General features: G+C 38.1%; 1 protein-coding gene across 2 annotated transcripts in view; it reads right to left on the bottom strand.

The window, feature by feature from the left end:
* The window catches only part of LOC128663457 (uncharacterized), a 260,004-nt gene that overhangs the window by 63,983 nt on the left and 177,313 nt on the right, over window positions 1-18,708 (bottom strand). For both annotated transcript variants that reach the window (XM_053717792.1, XM_053717790.1), the window contains exon 6: window positions 2,416-2,525. In XM_053717792.1, coding sequence (XP_053573767.1) covers window positions 2,416-2,525 — 110 coding nt within the window. The remainder of the gene's footprint in view (window positions 1-2,415; window positions 2,526-18,708) is intronic.

Raw genomic sequence — 18,708 nt, 5'->3', positions numbered from 1 at the left:
ACCTTGGAAAGAGAGAGATAGTAATCTAGACTTAGATACCATGTCAGCATTCCAAGATTTGAGCCTTAAAGTTCTTCTAGCTAAAATAGCTAAAGACATAGATTTAACATCAATTTTGATGATATAAAAAATAGCATCACAGATAAAATGATTAGCATGTTGAAGCAAACGAACAATGCTAGACAAATCAGGATCTGTTTCCTGTTGCGCTAAGCTATCCAACCAAAAGTTTGATGCAGCCTCAACATCAGCCATAGAAATGGCAGACCTGAGAATATAGCCAGAATATAAATAAGCTTTCCTTACATAAGATCTCAGGGTGCCCTCAGCAGGGGGGCGCCGGATATGCCTGACTGCCGGCATTGATGATGCTGCGTGAGTCAAAGTCAGAGTGAAAAATCACTTATGTGCGACCGATTTTAGAGGCTGCTGGATTGTTGTTGTTTTTTTTGTTTTTTTTTTAAATTGTTTTATCTTATGGCGCCCTCCTTACCACTTGGTCATAATGTGACCACAATTTCCCTCAATACCTGCACAGTCAGTGCAGTCACATGACTCATTTGCAAGTTTTTAAGCGACAATTTCGGCAAACACAATTGTATCATCTAGGATTCAGGACTGAAGTCTGTGAGCAGTGTGTCTCTGAGGATGCCAGCCCGTGTAGTTGTTGTCCAGACCAGGTGGGTAAAATGATAATCTGACTGACACACATCATTGAGTGACTATTGAGTTCCATTGATCTGAGTTTACATTGTAGAAATCAGACTCTGCAAATTTGTTTACTGCCGCCTTCAAACAGCCTGCAATTAGACATGTGCCAGAGGAAACAGATAGTGGAGAAATTATTGCTTGTCTGCATTTATGATGAGCTTTTACTTTTTTATTCTAAACATGCAAATTTTACTAGCATGTTAACCATTAGGAAGCTGTTTCTGGGTTTAATCTTCAGGGAGTTTCCTACAATATATTAAGTTGGCAAAGCTAATAAATATTTGGTGCTCTACAAATAACCGATAATAAAAAAGTTCCGTAAGACAGTTTAGAAGATTAGGTTTGTGGTTAATTTAAATCTAAATCTTGATTTGTCATGGTTCCAAAGTGTATTAAAGGGGTATTGTAATATAATAATATAATTCTTTAATTGATTGACCACCATAGTCGTCACTATGTGAGTTTGTTTGACCCTTGCAAAAGTGTCTGCTGAGTCTGAACTAAACCTGCTGATTTTCTGCAGAGTTTAGTAAGGGGAATCTGTGCATGTGCTATTAGGAGCTACACTGCAAACAAAAAACTAAAACGAAGTCAGCTTTAAAACTCCTGTGTCCTGCAGCACGCAGCAACTGCTCCCAGTGTTTAAAGTTGAAACACTAAGAGCAGTTTCTGCGTGCAAGCTGCCTTCACTGTCTGTGATCACTGAAGCAGTTCAGACACAGATCGTCAGTCAGGGACCCGGGACCTGTCTGAAAAGCAGGGTCAAACGATGGCATCCAAACATGATTGCTGCTGAAAGTAAGTTGTTGTACCTTCTTCTAAAGTAACATGGTCCTAGTGCCTTTCTCTAAATATGTTTATGAACATGTGTGTGTAAGTGTGAGTGTGTGTGTGTGTGTGTGTGTGTGTGTGTGTAAGTGAGCGTAAGTGTGTGTGAGTGTAAGTGAGTTTGTGTGTGTGTAAGTGAGTGTGTGTGTGTGAATTTTCACCCACAACAGTAATCCATAACTTTCCTTCTTTTGTTTGGACATTAACTTTCTCAATGTAAAATTTCTCTATTTCCCCAGTGCTGAAAATCCAATATATATATATATATATATATATATATATATATATATATATATATATATATATATATATATATATATATATATATACATATATACAGTAATTGTTGTGCAGCACAACCGCTGTCTGATTTGCTATGCAGCACAACCAGTGTTTGATTTGAATTTAGCCACCAATAAGCAAGCGCTACCCATGTCTGAACCAAAAATGGGCCAGCTCCTAAGCTTACATTCCTGCTTTTTAAATACAGATACCAAGAGAACGAAGAACAATTGATAATAGGAGTTAATTAGAAAGATGCTTAAAATGTCATGCTCTAAAGAAATTGGGTTTCATATCCCTTTAACTAGGATGGCATGTAATGGGGGGAGGCAAAATGTATCCTCGCCTGTGTGGCGAAAAATCCTAGCACCGGCCCTGTTTTGAGGTTTGGGAAACTTTGCCCCTCCTGGTAGGATTGTATATCCCATATGTCACTATGTCATGGACTCTTGCCAATAACATGAAAGAAAAGTAAATTAGAAAGCTGTGAAAAACCACATGGTATTTCTGAATCATTAAAGAAACATTCTGGATTTCATATCCCTTTAAAAGATTATGCAACTGCAATAAATAGATAGATTAAGCAGAACTCACCTTTAAAATAAATTTGCCGTTGTCGTTTGCGAAGTAGAGATTATTTTTAGTATTCTTAAAATGATATGTATTTTGTCCATCCTTTTGAAACACAGTAATGCAATATGTATCTGTGGAATCAAATCATAGAAATGGTAATGACTGAGATATATATGACATAGAAATATAAAAGTTACCGTATTCATGTATTCAGAATTGCTTAATTTAACCCATTTGAGTGCTAACGATGGCTCTGAGCTGTCGCAAATTGTCCCAGTCAGGTGCTGATGATGGCTCAGAGTTGTCGCTAGCACTCACCCACCTTGGCAATATGGGGGCTCCCACTGACTCCTACACCGGTGATCTGGACTGTATAGTGACAAGCATCGGCGGGGTTTCATGTTTCATGTGGTGACGCCACGCACAATGACGTGATGATGTCACTGCGCAACTTTATTTAAAAATTACAATGTACAATATAGGGAAATGGGGGCATGCTGCTTAGAAGCCTGTATCTCAGGCATCTAAGCAGCTACAGACCCCCAAGACCCATCCAACGGTAAAAGTCTTGGGGATCTGGGAAAAAAAAATGTATATATTTAATAAAAAATAAAAATAAAAAAACCTCAAATCCAGCTTAGCACCCAGGTGGGAAATGGCTTAGCACTCAAAGGGACACAAATCATATATATATATATTTTTTTATGAATCTAAAAGAAGGCATTTTTTTTTGCAAAGTGGATGCTACTGTGTTGAAAAAATAAAAGTATGCTTAAGTGCGTGTTACTGTCCACCAATAAATAATTAAAGTTTTACTTATTAACCAGGAAGTAGTCACTCAGCTCATAAGATTTAAGGGCCGGATTACAAGTTTTGGGGTATGGCTTTGCCACTTGAAAAATTTGCATGCGGAATTGTCAGCTACTTCATATTACAAGTCACGCGGTATGGCTTCACCGTGATTGTTATGGCCTTTACCGCAACAATCCATTCCACATTCAAAGACCTGTAGTTATCTGTTTTGCAAAACAAAAATTTTCACAAAACACATCAAAAATATGTAGCAAAGTTCACTTACACCCATAAACTACACAATTAACCCCTAATCCACCATCCGCCCGCATCACAGCTAAGAAATAAACATAACCCCTAAACCGCCATCTGCCCACATCGCAACTAAACTAAATAAACCTATTAATCCCTAAATCGCCGTCCCCCCACATCGCAACCACTAAATAAACCTAAAACCCCTAAAATACCATGCCCTAACATCGCCAACACTAAATAAACCTATTATTATTTGTATGGGCATAGCCCTTAAAAGGGCAATAGGCTCTTTTTAAGACCATAAAAAATAAAAAAAAGTCCTAAGTTAAAAAAAAACTAACACTAACTCCAAAATTGGTACTCACCATTGCTGAAGTCTAGCGAAACATCATCATCCAGACGGCTCCATCTTCATCCATCATAGGTCCATCTTTGATCTTCATGGCGGAGGCAGAGCGGTCCATGGAGGTCATCAGTGACATGGAGGTCCTCTTCATGAGATCATCCACCGCACACTGAAGATTGAATGCAAGATACCTCTTTTATATGGGGGTACCCTTGCATTCCTATTGGCTGCCTCCGCCGACCGCTCCGCCTCCGCCATGAAGATAGAAGATGGACCCGCGATGGACGAAGATGGAGCCACCTGGATTAAGATGTTTCACCAGACTTCAGCAATGGTGAGTAACGATTTTGGGGTGTTTTTTTTTATTTTTTGGGTTGTTATTTTTTAAGATTATGGCTTTCTAAAAAAAAAATTATGGCCTTAAAAAGAGCTTATTGCCCTTTTAAGGGCAATGCCCATACAAATGCCCCTTTCCGGGCAATGGGTAGATTTTTTTTTTTTTTAGCAAAGTTCTTTTTTATTTTGGGGTTTAAGGGGGGTTGTAATGTTAGGGAGTAATTGGTTTTTTTTATTTGCAAAAGAACTGTTAACTTTAGGGCAATGCCCTACAAAAGGTCCTTTTAAGGGCTATTGGTAGTTTATTTAGAGATTAGATTAGAGATTTTATTTTTGGGTATTTTTTTTTTTTAACGGCGGGGTATTAGAAAAGGAATATTTCTTTATTTTGGATAATTTCATTTGTTATTTTCTATAATGTTATTTTTTTATTTTGTGTAATTTTAGAGTTTTTTTGTAATATTAGGTTTTTTATTTTTGGTATTATTTTTTTTTTTAAACAAGTAATGTTAGTTTTATTTTTAGTTTAAAGGGACACTGTACTCAAATTTTTTCTTTTGTGATTCAGATTGAGCATGAAATTTTAAGCAACTTTCTAATTTACTCCTATTATCAAATTTTCTTCATTCTCTTGGTATCTTTATTTGAAATGCAAGAATGTAAGTTTAGATGCTGGCACATTTTTTGTGAACAACCTGGGTTGTCCTTGCTGATTGGTGGATAAATTCATCCACCAATCAAAAACTGCTGTCCAGAGTACTGAACCCAAAAAAAGCTTAGATGCCTTCTCTTTCAAATAAAGATAGCAAGAGAACGAAGAAAAATTGATAATAGGAGTAAATTAGAAAGTTGCTTAAAATTGCATGCTCAATCTGAATCACAAAAGAAAAAATTTGAGTACAGTGTCCCTTTAAGCTTAGTTTTTATAATTTTTTTTCACAGGTAAGTTTTTATTTATTTTAAGGTAGTTAGTATATTATAACTTTAATTTAAAGTTAGGGGGTTAGGGTTAGGTGTAGGGTTTAATAGTTTAATTTAGGTAGTCGCGATATGGGGGGGCAGCGTTTTAGAGGTTAATAGGATTATTTTAGTAGTCGCAATGTGTGGGGGATGGCGGTTTAGGGGATAACAGGTTTATTTAGTGCTGGCGATGTGGTCTGGGCGGTGGTTTAGGGGTTAATAGGTTCATTTAGTGCTGGCGATGTGGGGCGGTGGTTTAGGGGTTATTTGACTAGGGGCTTATGTTAGGGTGTTAGGTTTTTTGTAAAACTTTCTTTTCTCCGTAGACTTCAATGAAGAATGTAAAAATGCAATAGCGACTTCGCATTTGCAGATGTTAGGTTTTTTTCCAACATTTTTTCTCCATTGATCTCTATGTGTGAATACATGCACAAGCTCGCCAAGTCGGAACTTGGTTTTTGTGCGGTATGCGGCTTACCGCACCATACCACACGAGAAAAGAAAGTTTTATAGTGACTTGTAATAGTGGCCCAATGGAAATAGTGGTACGGCCCCATTGCGCGCGGGTTAACCGCACAACTTGTAATGCGGGCCTAAGTTTTAAAAGGACACGCACTTCCTGTTAGCTTTAAAATTTATAGAAACATCTTTAACGTAACTTTTTTATGCAGATAAATTAAATAGTGTTCTTTCATAAACACAATTAAATTTTTTGAGTTTACCGTACCTTTTTAATGCACATACAAGCTCTTATCTCATTAAGCAACATATTCAAAAGGTTCTGTGAAGGGTAGCAATATACAGATTAGAGGGCCATTATATTGATGAAATGAGGAGGAGGGCACGTCACCAGGAGGGACAGAGAATCGACTTACTTGTTGAAGTATCGTAATCCAAGTCTAGGTGTTACAATATAACAGACACATGCCAGGTGTAGATATGTTTACAATCTGGACATTTGGCTTTTAAAGGGACACTAAACCCAACATGTTTCTGTCATGATTCAGATAGAGAATACAATTTTAAACAACATTCCAATTTACTTCTATTATCTAAGTTGCTTCATTCTTTAGATATCCTTTGTTGAAGATATAGTAATGCACATGGGTGAGCCAATCACACGAAGCATCTATGTGCAGCAACCAATCAGCAGCTACTGATGCTATCTAGATATGCTTTTCAGCAAAGGATATCAAGAGAATGAAGAGAATTAGATAATAGAAGTAAATTAGAAAGTTGTTTAAAATTGCATGTAGTTAATGATAGAAATTGTATTTATATTTATTTTAATTACATTTAAATTAGGGGGGGGGGTTAGGGTTAGACTTAGGTTTAGGGGTTAATACATTTAATATAGTAGCGGCGACGTTGGGGGCGGCAGATTAGGGGTTAATAAATGTAGGTAGGTGTTGGCGATGTTAGGGACAGCAGATTAGGGGTTAATAAAATGTAACTAGTGTTTGTGAGGCAGGAGTGCGGCGGTTTAGGGGTTAATACATTTATTAAAGTGGCAGCGATATCCGGTAGTTTATGGGTGTTAGTGTACTTTTTAGCACTTTAGTTAAGAGTTTTATGTAATGGCGTTAGCCCATAAAACTCTTAACTACTGACTTTTAAATGCGGTAGGAGTCTTGACAGCAGAGGTTCTACCGCTCACTTCTTCCAAGACTCGCAATACCAGCGTTAGGTAAATCCCATTAAAAAGATAGGATACTCAATTGACGTAAGGGGATTTGCGGTAGCCTCGAGTCGCGGAAGAAAAGTGAGCGGTACACCTGTACCTGCCAGACTCGTAATACCAGCGGGCATTAAAAAGCAGCATTGGGACCTCTCAAGGCTGCTTTTTAAGGCTAACGCAGAACTCGTGGTCTAGCCGTAAGTTTTTTCTTTTATGATTCAGGTAGTGGACACAATTTTAAACAACTTTTCATTTCACCTCTTTTAACTAATTTTGCACCTCTTTGTATCCTTTGTTGAAAAGTATTCCTACATAGGCTCAGAAACTTAGAGATATTTGATGATTGGTGGTTTCACACATATATGCATGCCTCTTGTGATTGGCTTAGGTTCTGATTCCTTGTGTTTCAAGGTTCCTGAGTTCAGCATCAACCTTGTGCCTTAGATGAAATGGAATTCTTCTATGTGGTTGTATTACAGGTTTTATATGTAGATTAATATGCAGCTGTACTTGAAAATCTTTCAATTTACCAATGCCATTAAACAAATGGGAATACTGCTGTACTAACCGATCTGCTACAGATCCTGTGTCCTTTCTAGGTGAAATTGCATTCATAAGCTTTATAAGTCCCAAACTGGATGAAGTTTCAAAACTCAGAAGAGAAGAATTTTGACCCTTTACAACATAAAACATAGTTGCTGTTTTGTTGTGTTTAAATGCACATGTGGCTGTAAATTTACCAATGACATTAAGGGGTTTAGTTGATCCATATGCATATATATTTATTTTACTCTGTAATAACTGTGGTTGTGGTTTTAACATGTGAAATGTTTATTCACCCACTAAATTGACAGCAGATCCTGAATCAATCAATGCAGTGATTTTAGTGTCATTAATGAGTACATCAACTTGTGGCTGAGTTAGGTTACACATGTTGTTTACTACAAATACATATTTGTCATCATTGTTTGAATATTGTCCTTTTTGATCAGGAGATCTGACTAGATTTACTTTCCACTGTTCTGATGTATGTGGCTCAGTATGTGATTGAGGTATTTGATACAGTTTTGTTCTACATTGCTTTGCAAAGTGATTACATTTCCAACATGCCCTGCATTGCTTATTCCTTGCAGGACAAGTCCCATTATGTGGATAGAAACCCCCACAGTTCCTGCATAACACACATGAGGTCTCTTTCTTTCTTGTGGGCTGTACTGTTGAACTGTCTTTTTGAACTCTATTTGTAATAAACTGATCTTCAGTAGATCTATTTTCTATGCTTGCAGCTTGCCTGTTAGCAATTTCTAATGTTCTGCCATAATCAAGCAAATCTTTTAAAGATAGTTCAGATTGTCTCAGTGCATATTTCCTAAGTTTTGAAGAAGTGCAGCTTTGTATTATCTGTGCTTTAATCTCATTTTCAACATTAGAAAATTCACAATTCTTTGCTAGTAAACGTAACCTGGTTTGAAATGCATCTAAAGGTTCATCACCCTGTTGTGTTGCCTGTCTGAATGTGTATATTTCATACTGAGTGTTCTTTTTAGGGAGAAAATATGTTGTCAGTTTATCTGTAACATCATTGTATGAGTCAGTGGTTGCAGACAAGGTATCATAAATGTCATACACTTTTTCTCCAGCTAAATGAAGCAGTAAAGCCTTTTTTCTGTTTGCATCAGTAACATCCAAAGCAATAAGATAATTTTCAAATCTCTGAATCCATTTTAGCCATTTTGGGCCTACTGAGCTTAGTTCTGCATCAGAATCAAACACAGGGAAGTTGTATTCATTACATGCAGCCATTCTTGTGTGTGTATTGCAGCAGCTTACTCACTGTTCAAACATAATCCTCGTCGCCAAAATGTAGTGTTTGTAAATCCAGTTGGTTTAGAAATATATCTGACACAGAGTCCATTTATACAGCAACTAACTACACACTTTATTTCCTGGTTCCTCACTTCAACAACACTGTCCCCGCCCCTGCTTCTTTGCAACGATTATATACATTTACAAGTCAGAGCACAAACTAGGAAGAGAGCATTATATATTATAATATCACAACAAACACCATACCCAGTAGTGCATTGCTGCTTCTTCAAGAAAGAATAGCAAGATAATGAAACAAAATTGATTATAAAAGTAAATTACAAAGTTGATTACAAATGTATTCTCTATCTGAATCATGAAAGAAACAAAATGGTTTTCATGTCCCTTTAAATGCCGTATGTATTTTAACAATATGTTTTAATTAAAGTATTTCATTTAAGAGATCCTTACATCTAGAGGTATTTCCTTACAGAACATATCTAGAATATAGAGGTAGAACAGCTCTGGCAAGTGTGAATATGAATATTATTGGTGTTTGACACATTCACAATACAGAATTATGCTATGCTTTCTATTATTTTCTTTCTTTCTAATCTTCAGTGACCTCAACACATTTGTGCCCTATAATTGAATCACTAGGAATATGTTGGAGATTAAGGGGCCTAGGTATCAAGCCGTCTACTTAGCTGCATTCGCCAGCCCAATACGCTCGCCTAAGCTCGCCTACCATCGCCGCCGCGGACCTGAATACATTCTCCAAAGTTATCAAAAAAGCTGTCAAGAAGCCGCGCACCAAGTACGGAGCGATGAGCATTGGACTGTTGTTAACTGACAGTCATCGATCTCGCTGCTCATCGGCTTCTTCGTAGCTTTTCTGATAGCCTGTCACTAAGCACCCACACTAAACTACACTGTTTTACCCCCTAAACCGCCGCTCCCGGAGCCCCCCGCACCTAAATAAAGTTATTACCCCCTAAACCGCCACTCCTGGACCCCGCCATAACTATAATAAATGTATTAACCCCTAAACAGCCGCTCCCGGACCCCGCCGCCACCTACATTATACCTATTAACCCTTATCCTGCCCCCCACTACACCGCCGCCACCTATATTAAACTTATTAACCCCTATCCTGCGGATCCCGGACCCCGCCGTAAATAAATAATTGTTTAACCCCTAAACCGCCGCACCCGGAGCCCACCGCCACCTATATTAAAGTTATTAAACCCTATCCTGCCCCCCACTACACCGCCGCCACCTACATTAAACTCATTAACCCCTAAACCGCCGCTCCCGGACCCCGCCGCAACTAAATTAAATGTTTAACCCCTAAACCGCCGCTCCCAGACCCCGCCGCCACCTATATTAAACTTATTTACCCCTTAACCTAAGTCTAACACTAACACCCCCCTAACTTAATAAATAACTATTATTAACTAAATTATTCCTATTTAAAACTAAATACTTACCTGTAAAATAAACCCTAAGATAGCTACAATATAACTAATAATTATATTGTAGCTATTTTAGGATTTATATTTATTTTACAGACAACTTTGTATTTATTTTAACTAGGTACAATAGTTATTAATAGTTATTAACTATTAAATAACTACCTAGTTAAAATACTTACAAAATTACCTGTAAAATAAATCCTAACCTAAGTTACAATTAAACCTAACAATATACTATCATTAAATTAATTAAATAAATTACCTACAATTACCTACAATTAAATTAAATAAACTAAACTATAGTACAAAAAAAACCCAAACACTAAATTACAGAAAATAAAAAAGAATTACAAGAAGTTTAAACTAATTACACCTAATCTAATAATAAAGCCCCCCAAAATAAAAAAAAATGCCCTACCCTATTCTAAATTACCAAGTAACCAGCTCTTTTACCAGCCCTTAAAAGGGTTTTTTGTGGGGCATTGCCCCAAAGTAATCAGCTCTTTTACCTGTAAAAAAAAATACAACCCCCCCAACATTAAAACCCACCACCCACATACCCCTACTCTAACCCACCCAAACCCCCCTTAAATAAACCTAACACTAACCCCCTGAAGATCACCCAGCCGGGCCGAAGTCTTCATCCGATGGGGCAGAAGAGGACATCCAGACCAGCAGAAGTCTTCATCCTATCCGGGCAGAAGAGGACATCCGGACCGGCAGACATCTTCATCCAAGTGGCATCTTCTATCTTCATCCATCCGACGAGGAGCGACTCCATCTTCAAGACCTCCGGCACGGAGCATCCTTCCTGGCCAACGGACTAACGACGAATGACTGTTCCTTTAAATGACGTCATCCAAGATGGCGTCCCTCGAATTCCGATTGGCTGATAGGATTCTATCAGCCAATCGGAATTAAGGTAGGAAAAATCTGATTGGCTGATTCAATCAGCCAATCAGATTGAAGTTCAATCCGATTGGCTGATCCAATGAGGATTCTATCAGCCAATCGGAATTCGAGGGACTCCATCTTGGATGACGTAATTTAAAGGAACCGTCATTCGTCGTTAGACCGTCAGCCAGGAAGGATGTTCCGCGCCGGAGATCTTGAAGATGGAGTCGCTCCTCGTCCGATGGATGAAGATAGAAGATGCCGCTTGGATGAAGATGTCTGCCGGTCCGGATGTCCTCTTCTGCCCGGATAGGATGAAGACTTCTGCCGGTATGGATGTCCTCTTCTGCCCGGATAGGATGAAGACTTCTGCGGTCTGGATGTCCTCTTCTGCCCCATCGGATGAAGACTTCGGCCTGGCTGGGTGAAGACGGCTCAAGGTAGGATGATCTTCAGGGGGTTAGTGTTAGGTTTATTTAAGGGGGGTTTGGGTGGGTTAGAGTAGGGGTATGTAGGTGGTGGGTTTTAATGTTGGGGGTGGTTGTATATTTTTTTACAGGTAAAAGAGCTGATTACTTCGGGGCAATGCCCCACAAAAAGCCATTTTAAGGGCTGGTAAAAGAGCTGGTTGCTTGGTAATTTAGAATAGGGTAGGGCTTTTTTTTATTTTGGGGGGCTTTATTATTTTATTAGGGGCTTAGATTAGGTGTAATTAGTTTAAACTTCTTCTAATTCTTTTTTATTTTCTGTAATTTAGTGTTTTTTTTGTACTATAGTTTAGTTTATTTCATTTAATTGTAGGTAGTTTATTTAATTAATTTATTGATAGTGCAGTGTTAGGTTTAATTGTAACTTAGGTTAGGATTTATTTTACAGGTAATTTTGTATTTATTTTATAACTATTTAATAACTATTCTACCTAGTTAAAATAAATACAAAGTTGCCTGTAAAATAAATATAAATCCTAAAATAGCTACAATATAATTATTAGTTATATTGTAGCTATATTAGGGTTTATTTTACAGGTAAGTATTTATTTTTAAATAGGAATAATTTAGTTAATAATAGTATTTTTTATTTAGATTTATTAAAATAATATTTAAGTTAGGGGGGGGTTAGGGTTAGTGTTTAGACTTAGGTTTAGGGGTTAATAATTTTAATATAGGTGGTGGCGGTATAGGGGGGGCAGGATAGGGGTTAATAAGTTTAATATAGGTGGCGGCGGGGTCTGGTAGCGGCGGTTTAGGGGTTAAAGAATTTATTTAGTTGCGGCGGGGTCCGGGATCCGCAGGCTAGGGGTTAATTAGTTTATGTAGGTGGCGGCGTTATAGGGGGCGGCAGATTAGTGGTTAATATGTATAATGTAGGTGACGGCGGGGTCCGGGAGTGGCGGTTTAGGGGTTAACATGTTTATTATAGTTGCGGTGGTGTCTGGGAGCGGCGGTTTAGGGGGTAATACATTTATTTAGTTGCGCGCGGTATAGGGGGGGCAGATTAGGGGTGTTTAGACTCGGGGTACATGTTAGGGTGTTAGGTGCAGACATCTCCCATAGGAATCAATGGGATATCGGGCAGCAGCGAACATGAGCTTTCGCTATGGTCAGACTCCCATTGATTCTTATGGGATCCGCCGCCTCCAGGACGGCAGATTGAAATCCAGGTACGCTGGCTCGGAATAGTGGCGAGCGTACCTGGTAGTAGTTTAATAACTACCAAAATTAGTCAGATTGTGCCGAACTTGCGTTCGGAACATCTGTAGTGACTTAAGCATCGATCTGTGTCAGACTTACTTCACTAGATTCTACTTTTGCCGGGCAGTAGGGGTTGATAACTAAGGCGAATCAGCCTCGCCACAAACACGCTGCGGAATTCCAGCGTATTTGCGGTTGACAGCTTGATAACTAGAGGCCTAAGTATCATTATTTAATTACTGCACATTTTACAGGCAAATTTTTATCTCATATAGTGATGAAATTAAATGCTCTAATTATTCAGAAAATTTAATTTCATCAATAGAATGCAAAGCTATGAAACTGCTTCTGATCCAATCAGCAGAGCTAGGTTATGTGACTAGTGCTGAAGGTTAGATCATAAGCATATTCCTTTTGGGACTAGCAGTGCTCTGAGGGTTTCGATCAGTACTTTAAACAGCACCAATCAGATGAAGATATACGTCATACAGTACATAGCCGATCGTACCGCATGATGTAGATCTACGTCCAACCTTTCAGAAAGCTCTTGCAGGCTTGCTCATCATGGACTGCAGGCATCTGCATTCATATGGTGCTCCATTATCATATGAAGGAAGATTGCCAGATAGTTATGGTGAGATTGCAAGTGGAGCGCAAGCCATAAGGGGTTTATTGTGGATGTTTGCCCTCATCTGGCTTACCGCTAATATTACGAGTTGAAAGAAAACACGATTTACGCTAGAATGATTATTAGAATTATTACATAAATACATATATAGACATATATATAGACATATATATCAGTGCATTGGAGCCAGTTAAGTAGATGAAAACATGAAAAAACATATTTATGCAATAATTATTTTTAATAAAGTGTTATAGGGGGGTAGTTATCAAGCCGTCTACTTTTCTGGCTTCGCCGGCCCAATACGCCCGCCTAAGCTCGCCTACCTTTGCCGCCGCGGACCTGAAAAAATACGCCTAAGTTATCAAATAAAGCTGTCAAAAAGCCGCGGGGCGATGAGCAGCGGACTGTGACAGTTATCACTCATCCGATCTCGCTGCCCTTCGGCTTTTTCCCAGCTTTATTGCTAGCCTGTCACTAAGCACTCACACTAAACTACACTGTTCTACCCCCTATACCGGTGCCCCCGGAGCCTCCCGCAACTCAATAAAGTTACTAACCCCTAAACCGCCGCTCCTAGACCCCGCCGCAACTCTTATAAATGTATTAACCCCTAAACCGCCGCTCCTAGACCCCGCCGCAACTCTTATAAATGTATTAACCCCTAAACCGCCGCTCCTAGACCCTGCCGCAACTCTTATAAATGTATTAACCCCTAAACCGCCGCTCCATGAACCCGCCGCAACCTATATTAAACCTATTAACCCCTATCCTGCCCCCCCTACACCGTCGCCACCTATAATACATTTATTAACCCCTAATCTGCCCCCCCTACACCGTCGCCACCTATAATAAATTTATTAACCCCTATCCTGCCCCCCACTACGCCGCCGCCACTGTCATAAAATTATTAACCCCTAAACCTAAGTCTAACCCTAACCCTAACGCCCCCCTAACTTAAATATTAATTAAATAAATCTAAATAAATTAACTCTTATTAAGTAAATGAATCCTATTTAAAACTAAATACTTACCTTTAAAATAAACCCTAATATAGCTACAATATAAATAATAATTATATTCTAGCTATCTTAGGATTTATTTTTATTTTACAGGTACCTTTCAATTTATTTTAACCATGTACAATAACTATTAAATAGTTATTAACTATTTAATAGCTTACCTAGCTAAAATAAAGAGAAATGTACCTGTGAAATAAATCCTAACCTAAGTTACAATTAAACCTAACACTACACTATACTTTAATAAATTATTCCTATTTAAAAATAAATACTTACCTGTAAAATAAACCCTAAGATAGCTACAATATAATTAATAATTATATTATAGCTATCTTAGGATTTATATTTATTTTACAGGTAACTTTGTATTTATTTTAGCTAGTTAGAATAGTTATTAAATAGTTATTAACTATTTAATAACTACATAGCTAAAAGAAATACAAAATTACCTGTAAAATAAATCCTAACTTAAGTTACAATTAAACCTAATACTACACTGTCATTAAATTAATTAAATAAATTAACTACAAATAACTACAATTAAATACAATTACATAAACTAACTAAAGTACAAAAAATAAAAAAAGCTAAGTTACAAAAAATAAAAAAATAAGTTACAAACATGTTACAAATATTACAACAATTTTAAGCTACTTATTCCTAATCTAAGCCCCCTAATAAAATAACAAACCCCCCCAAAATAAAAAAATGCCCTACCCTATTCTAAATTAAATAAATTTCAAAGCTCTTTTACCTTACCAGCCCTTAAAAGGGCCATTTGTGGGGGCATGCCCCAAAGAAAACAGCTCTTTTGCCTGTAAAAGAAAAATACACCCCCCCAACATTAAAACCCACCACCCACATACCCCTAATCTAACCCAAACCCCCCTTACAAAAACCTAACACTAATCCCCTGAAGATCATCCTACCTTGAGTCGTCTTCACTCAGCCAAGCCACCGATGGAACTGAAGAGGACATCCTGAGCGGAAGAAGTTAATCCTCCAAGCGGCGCTGAAGAAATCTTCCATCCGATGAAGTCATCTTCCAAGCCGGGTCTTGAATCTTCCTTCCGCCGACGCGGAACCACCTTCTTCACCGACGGACTACAACGAATGACGGCTCCTTTAAGGGACGTCATCCAAGATGGCGTCCCCTCAATTCCGATTGGCTGATAGGATTCTATCAGCCAATCGGAATTAAGGTAGGAAAAATCTGATTGGCTGATGGAATCAGCCAATCAGATTGAGCTCGCATTCTATTGGCTGTTCCGATCTGATTGGATTTTTCCTACCTTAATTCCGATTGGCTGATAGAATCCTATCAGCCAATCGGAAATGAGGGGACGCCATCTTGGATGACGTCCCTTAAAGGAGCCATCATTCGTCGTAGTCCGTCGGTAAAGAAGGTGGTTCCGCGTCGGCGGAAGGAAGATTCAAGACCCGGCTTGGAAGATGACTTCATCGGATGGAAGATTTCTTCAGCGCCGCTTGGAGGATTAACTTCTTCCGCTCCGGATGTCCTCTTCAGTTCCATCGGTGGCTCGGCTGAGTGAAGACGACTCAAGGTAGGATGATCTTCAGGGGATTAGTGTTAGGTTTTTGTAAGGGGGGTTTGGGTTAGATTAGGGGTATGTGGGTGGTGGGTTTTAATGTTGGGGGGTTGTATTTTTCTTTTACAGGCAAAAGAGCTGTTTTCTTTGGGGCATGCCCCCACAAATGGCCCTTTTAAGGGCTGGTAAGGTAAAAGAGCTTTGAAATTTATTTAATTTAGAATAGGGTAGGGCATTTTTTTTATTTTGGGGGGGTTTGTTATTTTATTAGGGGGCTTAGATTAGGTGTAAGTAGCTTAAAATTGTTGTAATATTTGTAACATGTTTGTAACTTATTTTTTTATTTTTTGTAACTTAGCTTTTTTTATTTTTTGTACTTTAGTTAGTTTATGTAATTGTATTTAATTGTAGTTATTTGTAGTTAATTTATTTAATTAATTTAATGATAGTGTAGTATTAGGTTTAATTGTAACTTAAGTTAGGATTTATTTTACAGGTATATTTGTATTTCTTTTAGCTATGTAGTTATTAAATAGTTAATAACTATTTAATAACTATTCTAACTAGCTAAAATAAATACAAAGTTACCTGTAAAATAAATATAAATCCTAAGATAGCTATAATATAATTATTAATTATATTGTAGCTATCTTAGGGTTTATTTTACAGGTAAGTATTTATTTTTAAATAGGAATAATTTATTAAAGTATAGTGTAGTGTTAGGTGTAATTGTAACTTAGGTTAGGATTTATTTCACAGGTACATTTCTCTTTATTTTAGCTAGGTAAGCTATTAAATAGTTAATAACTATTTAATAGTTATTGTACATGGTTAAAATAAATTGAAAGGTACCTGTAAAATAAAAATAAATCCTAAGATAGCTAGAATATAATTATTATTTATATTGTAGCTATATTAGGGTTTATTTTAAAGGTAAGTATTTAGTTTTAAATAGGATTCATTTACTTAATAAGAGTTAATTTATTTAGATTTATTTAATTAATATTTAAGTTAGGGGGGCGTTAGGGTTAGGGTTAGACTTAGGTTTAGGGGTTAATAATTTTATGACAGTGGCGGCGGCATAGTGGGGGGCAGGATAGGGGTTAATAAATTTATTATAGGTGGCGACGGTGTAGGGGGGGCAGATTAGGGGTTAATAAATTTATTATAGGTGGCAACAGTGTAGGGGGGACAGATTAGGGGTTAATAAATTTATTATAGGTGGCGACGGTGTAGGGGGGGCAGGATAGGGGTTAATACATTTAATATAGGTTGCGGCGGGTTCAGGGAGCGGCGGTTTAGGGGTTAATACATTTATTATAGTTGTGGTGGGCTCCGGGAGTGGCGTTTTAGGGGTTAATATGTATAGAGTAGCTTGCGGTGGGCTCCGGGAGCGGCGGTTTAGGGGGTAATAACTTTATTTCGTTGCGGCGGTGTAGGGGGGGTCAAATTAGTGGTGTTTAGACTCGGGGTACATGTTAGGGTGTTAGGTGTAGACAGCTCCCATAGAAATCAATGGGATATCTGTCAGCAGCGAACTTGTACTTTCGCTATGGTCAGACTCCCATTGATTCCTATGGGATCCGCCGCCTCCAGGGGTGGCGGATTGAAAACCAGGTACGCTGGGCCGTAAAAGTGCCGAGCGTACCTGCTAGTTTTTTGATAGCTAGCAAAAGTAGTGAGAATGTGCCGCACTTGTGTGCGGAACATCTGGAGTGACGTAAGAATCGATCTGTGTCGGACTGAGTCCGGCGGATCGATGCTTACGTCACAAAATTCTACTTTTGCCGGTCTCGAGCCTTTGATAACTAAGGCGAATCAGCCTCGCCACAAATACGCTGCGGAATTCCAGCGTATTTGAGGTTGACGGCTTGATAACTAGGCCCCATAGTGTGTATCCACATTCCAATGTTCTGCACATAGCAGAATATGTTCTATGTATTTATAAATAGATATTCCTATATATATATATATATATATATATATATATATTTCCACAATAACAAAGAGAGAAGAATGGCACAAAAAATTCGCCAAAGACTGGGAATAAAACACTCTTTTAAGAAAAACACTTGTAGAAAAATTACTTTCAAAAAGGTGGTTTTATTGTGTGACCGGTAGGTCCGGACCAAGTCAGATCTACCCCTGAAAAAGCAAAAATAATACAAACCATAACCAAAATTTACAGTAACAAATAGTTAACCTATAGTCAACAAAAATAATTACACCAGTGGGCCGGCCCAAGTGTTACCCATGCAGAGTGGAGCTATACACATATATATTAGACATGTGAATTCATTGGCAGTTTGCTCAACATAGTGCTGTAGGAGGAAGGAAAGCTCACAGGTGTGTATCAGACCTAATAAAGGTTTTAGTGAAAACTGAAACACCTATAATCAGAGCAATTTACGTTCCTGAATACAGTACTTGTCATACTTATAGTAATAGTTGTAAGCGAAACAAGCTTAAAGCATAACAAGATAATGTGGCACAGCACAATCAGAGGCAAACAAAATAGAATATGAATCAAATAGGCAAAATTAACATATTCAAAAGGATTCTTAAAGGGACTTAGGATGTTGAACAGTCCTCCAGACTAGTACCAAAATGACAGGTGCAAAGTCCCCAAGGTAGATAATGCACTATTCGATAAGGTGCCCAACAGCAGAAAAAGAGCAGGTCGTTGTCATAATAGCATTAAACAAGCGGTATGCGGTTGTAAGCTGTTAATAGGTGAAGCAGATATAGATAGGGAGAGTCACTCAAGCAGACACAGAAGCAAGTATTCAGCGGGAGGTCAGGTTAGTGCAACGTATAATAGCAGGCAAAGCAAAGCACATACGTCAAGCTGGAAGAGAAAGGGTACAGGAGGGTACTTGCTGTT

This window comes from Bombina bombina, chromosome 6, assembly GCF_027579735.1.
Source record: "Bombina bombina isolate aBomBom1 chromosome 6, aBomBom1.pri, whole genome shotgun sequence".
NCBI lineage: Eukaryota > Metazoa > Chordata > Amphibia > Anura > Bombinatoridae > Bombina > Bombina bombina.
The sequence above is the reverse complement of the archived record's forward strand: the minus strand, read 5'-3'. Positions and strand labels throughout refer to the sequence as shown.